Source organism: Phalacrocorax carbo, chromosome 2 (assembly GCF_963921805.1).
Source record: "Phalacrocorax carbo chromosome 2, bPhaCar2.1, whole genome shotgun sequence".
Classification (NCBI taxonomy): Eukaryota; Metazoa; Chordata; class Aves; order Suliformes; family Phalacrocoracidae; genus Phalacrocorax; species Phalacrocorax carbo.
In genome coordinates this window covers 97,594,010-97,608,078 of record NC_087514.1, presented here as the reverse complement: position 1 = coordinate 97,608,078, position 14,069 = coordinate 97,594,010, and the positions used below count along the sequence as shown (strand labels likewise).

Genomic DNA, 14,069 nt, shown 5'->3' with positions numbered 1-14,069 from the left:
TGCAGCCTCTGTACAAATCTCAAGACCAACTGGAAAATCAGAGAAAATGAGTAAGTTGTGCCTCTGTTCCACCTGGCTGACACCTGCCCTCTTGCCGTGCTTCACAGGGAACTCATGAAACCCCACAACAGTCCTGCTTTCATTTGTCTGCAGAGAAACCTCCTTCTCTCTCTCTCTCTCAGGAGTCTGATCCAAACCCCACAAATGCATGCAGAGTGCTGCTCACACCTTGGCTAACTCCACGGGGCTTGGGAAACCATGTCCCAGCTGGTTTACAGCCCAAGTTGTGAGGTGGCGCAGAGCTCCATCATGCTGCAAGGACCACTGAAATGCTCAACAGGACAGAGTAAATGCTATCAGGATTGCCACTGCACTTCCAGAAGTTGTTGCCATGACTCTGCCCTTTCTTTTCCCTCCTTGTTTGACTTGTTGCCCTCCCCTACACCCACTGTAGCATGGGGTTCTCTTTGGAGCGCAGCTAACCAAGGTTTTCCAATTTAAAAAAAAAGGTGAAAAGGCTTCTTGTATCCTCAGCTGTTCTGATGAAAAGACTGTAACTATGATACAATAAGTTACAGGCAAGTACAATCTTTGTTAAATTTTACTGATGTCTAATTCCTGCCTCCAAATAATACCATTTCAATAATACCTTCTCCTTCCTACCTCCTTTTCAAAGCAAACAGAAGGGTGAGGACACACAAGGATTTTCCACTGATCATAAAATCCCAAATTATTTCCATAGACAATTTCTCAGAAGTTCCCTGTTCTGATCTGTGCCTTCCTTACAGAAGTACATTTCATGAGAGGTGTTCCACATATTCTGAAGTCAAAATCGAAGTTGTAAAAGGATGCCAGATCCGTTGCCACTCTCCCAAACTCATCGCCCAGTCTCAAACCAGAACAGTCAAGGTATCGTTTTCTGTATCAGCCAGCCAATGCCTGTTTTCTCCCATCCACCCCTGCGTATTTCTAGCAGCAGTAGTGGCTTTCTTGTCTGTCTCTGCCCTAATTGACAACTCCACTACCTGTTTCCAACTTCAGTGGCAGGACAAAAGACCATAAATTTGTTATGTTTCTAAAGTTCAGTGAACCTGGGAAGCTGGTTAGAGAAAACTGATCCAAACTGCTGTTCTTAGCTTCATGATTAAACAGCAAAAGATCCAAGAAGGAGCAACCCATACAAAACTGTGTTTCATAAGTTCTACCCCTCATGGAATTGTTTTTCCCCACAACTATGAACTAAAATCCTCCACAGGAGATAATGTACAAGAAGCCACGAGCTGGTGAGAAAAAACACCACCACTCAGGCATATCTAAGCTTTAGTCCAAATGCCATCTGAATATTTCACTCATAGCCAACTACATCTTTTTTAACTGATGTTTAAACTACCTAAAGCATATTTTCTCATCAGATATGAAATTGGGAGGAATGCTACTATAACTACTTAATACAGGCTTGATCCTATGCCCATGAAAACCAGAGAGAATCCAACGATCATTTTTACGGGGCTTTTGATCAGGTCCATAAACCACACAGGCTATTAGAGGTACGTGTACAGTTTTGAAAATTTAAGTGCCAGCATAGAAGTGTAAATGCAGTATTGATTTTTGATGATGGTGATAGAGAATTCATGGGCTTCAAAGCGTCTTGAGGCAGAACTTAAATATAAAAGGCTGCAGGGGTGTGCACATCCTGGAAGCGTTTTGGTCTGCAGAAACAAAGCTTACTACTACAAAGAGCTGAGCACCCACTGAGCCCCATGGTCATCTTTTGGGAACAAAGCACCTCAGAAGGGAGATTGTGCAGCTGGCAGAAGCCTTAGTGGCCTGTCCATATGAGCAGAGGCTTTTGGTATTCAGCAGCTGCCTGCCAGGCACCCTGTGCCCAGTGAAGACAGGGCGGGAAATTCACCAGCTTCAGCAGGAAGAAAATCAAACCCATTGTCAACCATTTTCAGCACAAATACATGTCACTGCCTTCAGGCAGCAGCATTTCTGTACCGCTTATCTATGCACGTTCAGCTGTCAGCCCCATGCTACTTTTAACTACGGAATTAATGAAGAGCACATGGAGACCATGAGATTCCTGCAAAACACAGGGAGGGAAGGGACTGGTGTTTTCAGGCTCAAGCAGTAGCTAGTGGCAAATGTAAATTGCCTAATAACTTCTCTTTTAAAATAGGCAAATAATGGTGTTGGTTAAGTTGAAAAAGTATCTTTCAACACAGCAAAAGGATGATTTTTACTGCCTGTTTTGATAAATGGAGCTGTGATTGATTAACTTGGAGAGATGTATATATATAGCTCTGAAGAGATAAAGGACCAAGAGTATTAATTAACAAATTAAAACCTTTTTAAGAGGAACTAAGGTCTGCTCCTTCAAAAAACTACATGCACATATGCAGCTGCAAAATAAGAGACTGAGATATTCCATTTTTCAACCTAGAAACGTATACCTGCTACTCCAGCAAGAAAAGGAATAGCAAGTGATCTTCAGCATCATGGATCTATCTATCATTACTTTTATCTAAAAGGGTGGGACATCCTGTAGATAATAAACAACTCGGGTGCAGTTAACAACAGTTAATATTACATCTTCAACCTATACAAATAAATGGAAACCAAAATAAGTCTTCTTAAGTATTCTTAACTACTCAGTCTTCTTTATACATACACCATACTATGGAATGGAAACATACCTCTGAAAATGTAATTGGCATCAATAAAGCAAATTGTAAATATTCAGAAAATCCATAAGTTTCTTCAAAACAGCAAGTTTAGCTTCTAGTATGAAATCAAGATTTTTTTCCCCATGCTTTTGGTTTCCTATACTTTATTCTACAGTCACACAGGTTTTTTTAATAATCCTTTTCATTCCCAGAATCCAAGATTCTCTCTGAATGACTTGACTTAGTGAGCTGCACTTCTGAAGAAACCCTGCACATGGACAGACTGACCAAAAAAAAAGAGGAGACCTGGTGAAATTGCAATTAAGTCTTGCAATACCTGGAGTGTAATTATCTATAGGCATTGTTTGCAACAGGACTGGGATGGCTTAGCTGCAGAATTTGGAAGAGATCAGCAACAGCTTTCTCTCTTCATTAAATGCTCTAATCACCACCTCGGGCTTCTTTTGCCTAGTCCCTTGGGCCAGTCCAAGCAGGCAGGTGTAGCTCTCACCAAACAGAGCCTCTAGATCCCACCCCTTGTGGCAGCTAAGGTAGTCACCTGATTGACTCTCTCCTGTGCACTAGCTCTTGTGGCTACTTACATGGGCGCTCAGGAAAAGCAATCTGAATTAAGTAATTCAAGAAGGATCACCAATGCGATGTTAAACACTTGCATGGACATTTTAATTCAGAACTGAATTGGCCTTAATGAATTAAAATAAAATGAATGAGTTTATGAACTGAACAAACATCCACCCAAGGGTTTATGGTGATATAACTAATCTGTTTCATATTTACGGTTTAAATAATTCAAGTTACAATGTATAAACAAGCCCTAGTATAAACAAGACTTAGACCAAGATTTCTAAGAAACAATTCTTCATCAAGCTATCTTTGATTTCCAATACATAACCTGATTTTGGATTTCTCCTATTAAACCTCTGTACACTGGGTAATTCAGTTTATCTTTCTATCAACTATTCATTATTCCTCAACTTATTAACCCCAGCAGCCTTGGAAAGAGCTCATGAAGCAAATGGTTTTGTCTGGGTGACTGCCATCTCTGTTTCAGATCCCTGTGGACCTGGGATTCTCACTCCTGCTGCCAATACCCTATACATCTAGCTGTATGTGCTTTCTTAATGCTGTTCACAGACATGGAAATAAAGGGCGTCTACTGTGATTAAAAAGCCCCATCAGATTAGAGTCATTGGGCTGCATGTTCACATTACCGTACCAACCCATTTCCCAATCACAACATGGGTCAGATGTCAATCATGTCACGGATATGGTAGGGCTCAGTTGAGGTAAGCTGGCCTCAGGGATTCCTGCTTCATTTCTCCCCTGTGGAAAACACCAAGCAAGAGCAAACTGGTATTCTAGGAACAAAACTTCCTCAACAGCACATCTGAGTGAAGCCATCCAACATATTTTGCCTCCAGAAACTACCCTGCAGCAGTCTCTGAAAGGCACGGGAGGTTTTCCTCTCCATTGTTCTGGAAGTGAGAGGACCACAGTCATCTCTGACCAAAGCGTGGGGGAACCAGTGGAGTCACCAAGCAGATTTTGGGCGGCACCCGGCCTCTGCAGTGCCACTGATGGACTCCGCTGCCTCTCAGGACATGAACCTGCACCACATAGTTTACTGACCAATGACAAATTTGCATGGCAATATTCAATGGCTGTTGCTTTGATAGAATAACAAAAATGACCCAGGGCATAAGTTGCTTAAAAGCAGGGTCCTGCGACCAGCCAGCATCCCGCCAGAAAGGACCTGCAGCTTTTTTTGGGTCACTGGGATAACCTGGCGCTACAGCTGACCACTATCGCTCAGTCTTTGTTCTTGTCACAGATCAGATGCCTCATGGCTCCATGTCACCGTGAAATGTAGCTTTTTTTTCCCCTGCACCGTTAAAAAGGGCAGTAAAAACCTGAAGAACGAAAGCCAACAGTCTGAGAAATATTAATTAATTTCCATGCTTCAAATGCAATCTAAAAATAAAAAGCAGCCTCAATGCATTTTGTTGTTAAATGAAAGCATTCTAAAATAATCTGTAAGGACACAGCCTGATGAAGTCTGTACGTTCATGAGTCACAGCAATAGCAGCTGAGGATATACAACAATTTTTTACACAAGAATGAGCTTTCTTCCAAACACGCTCGTCCTCTCTCCCCCCAACCAGATATTCTATTATTGTTGATTTGTTGGAAAACCACTTCTTAAAACATCTCCAATGAATGTCGTTCTCTAATCCATATACCATGCAGAAGCTTGTGCTGTTAACAGCATCTATTTTTCAATCCTCAAAATTTGTTGTAAATTCTCTAATGGATTAATTGTATTATATTATTTTAACATGACTGCATGGTTGTAGAATTATGTCGCAGCATTACAGTTTGGGCGGCCTCGTAAAATCTTCACAGCAGCTGGAAATGTAATTAGCATAAAACCCAAACAGCCTCATTAAACATCCCTTTCCTGTAAGAAGGGACACATTCAAGGGCCTCGTCTCACACATTCCATTAGAGCTGGCACAGGGTGAGAACGATCCCAAAATGCATTTTTCAGTCCAGCTAAGCAAAGTCCACTTCTTAAATCCTGGAAATGTTCTGCAACAGATCTCAGGAAGACACAACGATGCTGCTCTGTAGTGGAATACATGTTCCCAGGGGAGTGATTACACCCCCCATTTTTGAACTAGGAGCTTCCATTTGGCAGTTCAAGTATAAAAATAGACAACTGCTTTAACTGCTTTCTATGTACAAATTAGATCTGCAACTTCCAAATGCATTTGAATTCTTTTAATGTGCTTAAAATGACAAATCTAAAACCACTGCTAATTTATAATTCCAGCAATAAAGAAGCAAAGATCACCCACTGCTTTCCCCTGCTATGAAATGCCTTCTGCCACCATAAGCTTTGGGCTGCTTATCTAATTGCATGGTTGCAAATGACCACTGGGTTTAAAAATCTCTGTGGATCTTTGGTTCCACAGCAGTAAGCAGATACACAGGCTAGTTTTGCTCCCTCTACAGAAAGGCAAAAGGTTAATTTTTTTTTTAAGTTGCCTATGGTTTTGTATGAATCCTGGTGCTACTTCTGGCCAGCTTCTCAGAAGGCATTAAGAAAATGTCAGTGCATGCAAAGAGAAGCTACGGGCAACCTGCATTTAGACCTAGAATATAATTTTTTTTTCACTTCCAAAATCAAGAATACATCAGGTGTGCAATTTGGGTCAATGCAAAAAATAAAACTGAAAATGGATTTTAATTTTTTTATTCAGTTCTTGTGCTCAAGCAGTGTAATATTTCAGGAGACTTAAAATACAAATATTTTCCTGCTTGCCAGGTCATTTTATAGTTGGAATTAAAACTTTTAGCTATCCTTGTTAATACCTCATTCAAATTTGAAATGGAAGGGTATATTTGAATAAAAACTCTTTTAAAATTAATTTAGAATATACTGAAATATAATGTGCTTATTTGCTGGAATTTCCTTCATATAAAAGTATTTGCTTAAGTCAATGTGCATTCGTGGCAGCCCAAGCTCCTGCAAAATGGCACTTTTCTTCAGAGAATGACAATTTGCACCTTCCTCAAAAAAACCCACAAGTAACCCCGAAAAGTGGTTGTATTGCTGGGTTTTTACAAAACTGGAACTCCTTTTTGGAAGACTGGACTAAGTTTTACATCAGTGCTGTCTTTCTTCTCTTCTCCCACAATCTTGGGAATGATCAGTGATTTTCATCACAGCATTAATGCTCTATGAGCTACCGCAGCACAGCAAAAACACCTGGCTGGGACCAGTGTCCACATCGCCCGCTCACTGTCTTACATCAGAAGGGCTACTGGAGGTTTTACACAGTCTTATTGATGGACTCCATCAAGGATGAGAATAGGACTTTGGCGTATTTCCGGCTTCAGGGTAACTTCAGCACCAGCTACACTGCAGGGGAGACTGCTCTTTTTCTCAACGCTGATTCAGAACTACATTTCCAAGCCAATAGAATAACAGGGTGAAGGAAAAAAAAAAGATAATTGCCTCAGGACTCCATACCTAAACCTAGAGATAGTCTGTCCTGAAAGTATATGAGGAATTGTAACTGAAATATTAATACCTTTCACGCAGGTAGTTATTAAATGAAGTTCAGGAGAACAGAATGGGACCATGAAGTACTTTAAAACCCAGTTATCCTTGTTAGCCAACGATCCAAACAAAACCACTGCTTTCACGGTACAGGCTGAAAATAAGACCTTTGAGGATAGATTTCAATAACTTGGTAGGCAGTTGGAAAAACCACCCAAAATCTCTTCCCCCCTAGACCACCTCCCCAAAAGTACGGGCAGAGGCGAGGGCAGGCAGGTCTGCAGGCTGTGCTTCTCCTTCACTTCCCCAGGCAAAGGCCTCAGCAAAATACCATGACTAGTTTAACAGCCCAAGAGTTTTATGTGAGAAAACATGAGAGGCAATCATTGGCAAAGCAGAAGGGAGTAGGAACATTTAAGAGCAGCACTGGCAACACATCATTGAATTTCTACCGATTGGAATATTCTGGAACGCAAAGTTCAAAATATTTACCTATTGTAGTTAGAAATAATCGGCAGTAGGAATAAGATGATCTGGGGATGGTTTATGAATAGCAGTTCCTCTAATTGCACAGATTTACCACATTTTGTTTTCTTCTTGTTATTCATCAGAAACATTGAAAGTCCTTGCCTGTGAGTGTTGCCAAATTTAAACAACCCCCCTGCTGACTGGGAGACTTAACTTATGTAAACACATTGACATATGAATTTTTATAGAGCACTTTTTTAAAAACTCTGGTTGGAAAAACCAAAGCACCGAGGCTTAGCAAGTGAAAAAATAGCATTTGAGCATAAAATAAATGACTGTTTTAATGCAGATTCTGGGAGTGGGGCCGCTAAGGGTTTGCATGAGTGGATTCAGGTTTGGCCCACTTAATTTTCTTTACACAGTTTGAGTGTGAATTAAAGTAAATGCAAAAGCATGCATGTCCTCCCTAAAAAAGCAAACTGGAAAAATCCAGATGCTCCATTCTGTGGCACTGTCTATACTATTGGGCTTTAATCTTTAGATCCTCAATGCAGACCTCAGCTATTCTGGTTAAACATCTGCTAGCAACAGAAGATTATCACCCTCTGTACAGACAACTATTAAGACAAGTCCTAAGGTCCTTGGGCAGCAGATCAACCCATAAACCTGCTCTGGAAGTCCTAGTTTCCCAACTCAATCTTCCCCAACCCAACTGATGATGCCCGACCTACACTGATTTGCCTCTTGGCTCTTTTAATATCCAGGTCTGCTTTGTTCAGCCCCAGTCTTTATCTCTACAAACTCCCCAGCCCTACACCTTGAGATGGGTTCCTGAACACCAACCTTTACAATTTTACACTAAGCAAAGGAAGCTTTCAATGAAGTAGGAGTGGGACTTCCCTCTTCTCAGGAGGGCACCCTGAGCACAAGGCCAGGAAGCCACTGTCACATCTGTCTTTCGCCACAGAACAGGACACAGCTTGCTAGCTCAACCATGGGTTTTGGGGATGGCAGCTGGGGCACCAGAGGACTCATCCATCCTCACTGCCCTGTAGAAGAAGTTGTAAGTATTTCTAGGAGGGGGAGCTGGTACATGAATGAAGGGAAGTTTCAAAGTACTGAGGAGGAGTGGAAAGTTTGACAGATTTCCTTTCTCTCTTTAGTGTAACTGTCTCAGACAACCCTCTACTTAGCAACAGAGCTGCTGTGGAGCTTTCTTCTGAAATTGGACTTTCTCTGCTTATTGTACAGGGTGTCTATGTACCTAACCCAAACGTTGCTGAATCCCTTGCCTCTCCTGCTTAAAAATGAGTTTTCTCCACACCCCTTAATTTCTCACCATTTCTTACTTTCCTCCTCTCAGTCCAAACAATTTCCTCCAAGTACAAGTTACATGCCTGAGCACTGCAACTCAGGGAGCAAGGACGGGGAAGATGGACACAGCAATTCTTTAAAATGAAGGTCACCAGAAATGTGAAATGGCAAAACATGACATTTTTCCCCTATTCATACTCCTGCAAGCAGCTGAAATACTTCTTCTGAAAGGCTGCACGCGATTGGCTCTTGATGAATACAGTGATTAAAAACTTCAATAATGCTTCAGGTAAGCCCAGACCTATCTTCCCTCAGGCCTCTTTATTTTACAAGCACCTCCTGCTCCAAAACATTGCCAGGAAATGACATTTCACCAGCACATGTACAGCTCTGCAATAAAACAAGAGCACACCCAGGAACTGTTTTCAAACTCACAACAAGGCAAGCAAAACAAGGTCAAGGTATTAAAAACAGTGACAAAGGTCTGGCTGAGGAGACAGTCAGCTTTCTCTTTTGCTATCTGCTTTTCTGATTCCCAGAAAGTCCAGTGTGACTTTAAAACCCTTGCGCAGCCTGCTGGAGCCACCCCAGATGCATCCAGCCAAGAAAACGTGCTTGGGCAAAGAAAATTCAGTTTCTTTCTGTCTTCTTCTGCCATAAATGAGACTGCTCCTCATCAGTTAAAAGAAACTGTCCCATCAAGTGATATAATCCTGCCATTTAGAAGTTTGCCTGTGCTCACAAAGCTAGAGTTGTCAGCTTTATCATACTGTTCATTGCCGTGTGGGTTGCTCAGCCCTCCATGGTAATAAAGGTTTCCACGTGCAAAATGAAATTTTAGGTGAGTTAACAAAAAATACACCACACTTTTTTGACTATAGCATGAATAACGTCATGGCTGAGTTTAGTTTCTTTGTCTAACTCCCTCTATATATACCTTCACTGTCAGGAGCGCTTATAATGTACTTTGGAAGTTTAGGTGTCCATCAAAGAACTTTCATTAGGACCGTCCGTGGTAAAATGTGTTCCAATCCCGATGCTGAAAAATGTGGTGTGCTGGGGAGGAGCTTCACTTCTGTCCAGGAGGATGATTACTGTGAGAATTAACTCGTTTCTTGCCCTGCTATGGTACACTGGTGTCCCTTGCCCAGTATAATCTCCCTTCCCGTTTGCTTTGAGAGTGAGCCTGTCCACAGATGGGCCCACCTGTCACTCACAGCATATGTCCCGAACAACCTCCTTAACACTCCACCTTCCAGCAGAAGAGGTCGCTCAAATCAAACCCCAGATGTGGGCTCATCTGGCACTTACCATCTGCAATAAGAGACCACCCCATAGCATGATCTTTTCTACCTGTTCTGGTCACTTTACAAAATACCTAAAGATGATGCTCACAGACAGACCAACTGCAAGGCAAAGACATTATATGTCTGCATCAAAAACCATGACTTTCACCTTCATGACTAAGTCAGCGCCAAGGCAATGTCAGACTTTGAACCTTTCTGCACAGTTACTACAAGGACATCAGAACCAACGTAACCTATAAACATATAAAGTGTATGAAACACATGCATCTGTTCAACCTTCTGCTTGTCAGTGACAATACAATAATGAAGATGGAGGATGGGCGACTTATCGTGCTCAAACATCATGATATCTGTACTGATGGGCTGAGAGGAACCATATATAATAAGCATAACGTTAATGTCCTCCATCAATCAAGTTACAGATTTTCTATCTCATCTTACGCAAGGTGTCAGAAAACAACTTTTGCTACTACCTAAAAGTTTTTTTGACCACTGAACTAAAGCATTTATCTCTGAATAAATAATGAGAGCTTTTAGTCTGATAAAGATATGGATAAAAAAATGTTAGCACTTGGAAATCTCAAGACAAAGGCACCCTTTCAACCTTAAATACCAGCCTGACTCTCTCTTTCTTCCAGTCCTCTCCCAGAAAAAAACTCCCGTTAATTTCACAGGAAGTTTCAACAGATAAGGTCATGTGTTTTGGCCCTTACTGCTTTCGACATTTAAAATAATTGAATCTATTGTTGCAGCAAATAAGAGCCAAATAAAATACTTGTATTAGTATTTATTTTTTTATAATTACTGATGTTCTGTGCAGGTGGGAAAGCTTGGTTGCATGCCTGTAGGACACTAATGGGAAATATTTTTTTTTCCAAGCATTACATTTATCAGTGCACTGAAGAAAATAAGCCTGTATTAGGAAGTTTCATGCTGGCTCTCATTATGCCATCTCATAAGCTTGTCCTGTGATTTATTATAAAAATTAAATATATTTTCTCAGTGAGATCAGAGGTATTAGATGAGAGGTCATGGAAATGCTGGCAGAAAAATGCTAGTTTTCCGGTGCAAAATCTTTTCTATTACACATACTAGGTTCAACCAACACTGCTGAATTGCCAGGGGAGTCTGGTAGGATTCTGGTGGATTCCTATTCCCTAGGGTCAGGGATGATGGAAACCATGGGGTCCCCAGCTCTGGTACAGTCCAGAAGTAAATCTCTCCCAGTGCCTCCTGCAGGGTGCTCAGCAAATTTGACATCCTTGTCAGTTTTGCTTCAGTTAGTAGCAGGGGAGCTGACAGGAATACCAATTTTGCAGAGCAGCTGCAGGATACTGTTAGCTTACTAGAAATGAAAATTTTTTTAAAAAATGCTTTGGATTCAGCTGAGATCAAACCCAGTACTGCCATCAACAAACATTCCCTGCAACTGGAGACCCAGCTTTTAAATCAGTTCTTCAGACTCTGAAGTCCCTCTTACCAGGGGAGGAGATCTGCTGGCATGTCTAGTAAAGCTTCCTTCTCCTCTGAGAAAATGAAATAGATGTTTTTGCTCTGGTTTTAATCACTGTGTACTTTCCAAATGTTTTGGTAAATGGGGCAAATCTACGTAACGGTTCTTGTAATGCCCAGAGCAGACTATGCAGGCATATTCAAGCCAGCTTCAAACTAATCAGTCTGCTCACAGCAGTATGCAGCTGAGCCCCAGCTCCTGGAGCTGGATAAACCATACAAATACATACTAGCCAGGCCTTTGCAACGCATGGTACGTCCTGAACTGCTGTGGTTATGCTCTTAGTTATACCCAAACAACCCAGCATGCTGGAACTAGCTTCAAAGTAGTTGTCACCACAGTGTCCACACACCCCTAAGAGCTATATGGTTTTCATGGAAATCCTGATACACTGCACCATGGTTGTGGCTGACACAGAACATGAAAGACAAGCCTTTTGTTTCGCAGAAACACGTCACTTTTGATGACAATAGGTCCTCAGCTGTCCAGTCAAAAAATACGGTCATCACTCAGAGTAATACAGCCATCCATTCCAGTTGATTAGTCTCTGCCTGACGAATCAGAGAGCAGCTCAAACAGCACACAGTAAAGAGTGCCTTCAGATATGAACCCTGAAAACCCTTATTCTGCATTTAACCTCGTGCAAGAATTCACGCTTAGCTAAATGAGACTTCTCATGCAATTATGGGCCATTTTCAGGAGTACAGGCTTCAGGGTGCCAGAAGGTAGAGTCAAGTCCTGCCTGAAAGCTTCCACTCTGCAATAAACAGGTCAGAGAGCAACTGGCCTCTAACTCAAGCCTCTTCTGGCACTTAAGAGAGCAAGATCATCACTGCTTTCTTTCTAGTTCTACTGAGAACAATAAGAAATCAGAAGAAAATTCATGTTTTCTCACAGACAATACAGGCTCAAGAGTTGTAAAACCACATGAAGTAATTATTAGTCATCATGGAATAACAAAGAAAAGAAACCTTCTAAATAGACCACAAAGCTTGAAAACAAACACACCAGGTACAAACTTCCACCATGTGCATCAGTGGATGGATCTGGGATTCTTGTGCAGACCAATTTACAATACAAAAACACATTTTTGCAGTTTTCCATACTTATTTTTTAATTAAGGAGCGTCTTAAACCAGGAGTGTTAGAAAGCAATGGCAGAAGGAGGGGTGTGACAGGAAGAGAGATTTGTTTTTCTCAGAAAACAAGTGACACATCTTTCCTGCCCAATGGAACAAATAATTTATTGTTATACAAGTTATTCAACACAATGTCGACTCCTTTGTCAGGTATTTTTCTCGCTCTTCTATTAGCACTTACAAGGAGTTTGAATGTGGCCAAGTCCTCCACTAGCATTGTCTTTTCATACTGCCGTTTCCTTTACCCATAATCTGCTAAATCAATGCAATAAGATTTTTTCTGGGTTACCCTCTAGCTCTAGTAGCAGAACCTGGTGAGCTGGTGCTTTAACTGTAGTGCACCCAACATGTTGTTTTGGGTTGTTTTTTTTTTTAAAAAAAACCCCTGGTAACAAAGTTAAAGATCTCTTAGAATCTCTGAAATCTCTCCAAGTCAAGCTTCATCAACATTAAAAATACGTATAAATTGGGGCTGCTCTACAAATTTTTAGCTGCCTTGAGCAAACAATTCCAGATTAACAAACTAACACGACCGCGACTATTACCTGCTGAAGTGTGCTTAAATTTTTCACTCTTCTTCTTCCTCCATTTCCATGGCTTAAAAAGCCTTCCGAGAGTGGCAAATTTGCTTCTTCTTCTGATTGGAGGTGTGTGAGTCCCAGGTACTAGAGAATCTGAACGCATTGCAGCCAGTCTTTCCACTTCCTCAGCTGCAGTTTCAGCATGAAAAGGAGAAAAAAAAAGGGGGAGGGGAAGTTAAATAAATGCTTTAATAAATTATCAGAGAACCACGCAGATGGTCAAAATATTCCATGGTTACAGAGACCAGTAAAGAAGGGAAAAAATGGTAGTCTTTATTATTTTAACATTATTTTCTTTCCTTCCAGTGAAATCCATAATCTACTGTAAAGATCAGTATTAACAATCAGATTCAACAGGAATATGGATTATTACAATTGCAAAGTTATAATCTTTAACAAATTGTCCTTCATCGCTCTAGAGAGCTGGCAGTCCATCTGCCAGCCATTCCTGGGGAAGCGCAACAGAGACTGGGGAAGACAGAGCTCCAGAAAAAAGATGCAATACTGTGATGGAAAGAGACATTTCCATGACCTAATATTTATCAAGAGCAAGGACCCTGATAAATAATGACCCTGTGGTATCATTACTGTGTCCATTAAAACTGCCTGGGTTACAAAAGGGGCTGCATTAGGAATTTTCTAGTGACAGAAAGGGTGCTAAAAATTCATAAGGTTCCTTCCAGTCCCACTTTTTTGCTCACTCATTCCCCTCCAGTTCTTATCTTTTAACACACGGACTTGGAGAATTTTAGTAGAGGCCACACTTCGGGCTGAATTCCCTAGGGGCCGTTACAGGTTTTCACTGAGCTTCTGTTGTTAAAAAATTCAGCTTTCTGCAACCTTACACTGTAATACATCATGATAGTCTCAATACTTAAAAAAAACCTGAAGGATTTAAATTACCCTCTTCTCCTGGATGAGAGCAAGAGAAGTCTGGGAGTGGTCGGTTGGTGCAGTTACATTGCAGGGTCTCCCCTTTAACATTGCAGGGA

General features: G+C 41.2%; 1 protein-coding gene across 5 annotated transcripts in view; it reads right to left on the bottom strand.

Moving 5' to 3' along the window:
* The window catches only part of PHACTR1 (phosphatase and actin regulator 1), a 311,643-nt gene that overhangs the window by 117,627 nt on the left and 179,947 nt on the right, over positions 1-14,069 (bottom strand). For all 5 annotated transcript variants that reach the window (XM_064443598.1, XM_064443601.1, XM_064443599.1 and 2 more), the window contains one exon: positions 13,042-13,206. In XM_064443598.1, coding sequence (XP_064299668.1) covers positions 13,042-13,206 — 165 coding nt within the window. The remainder of the gene's footprint in view (positions 1-13,041; positions 13,207-14,069) is intronic.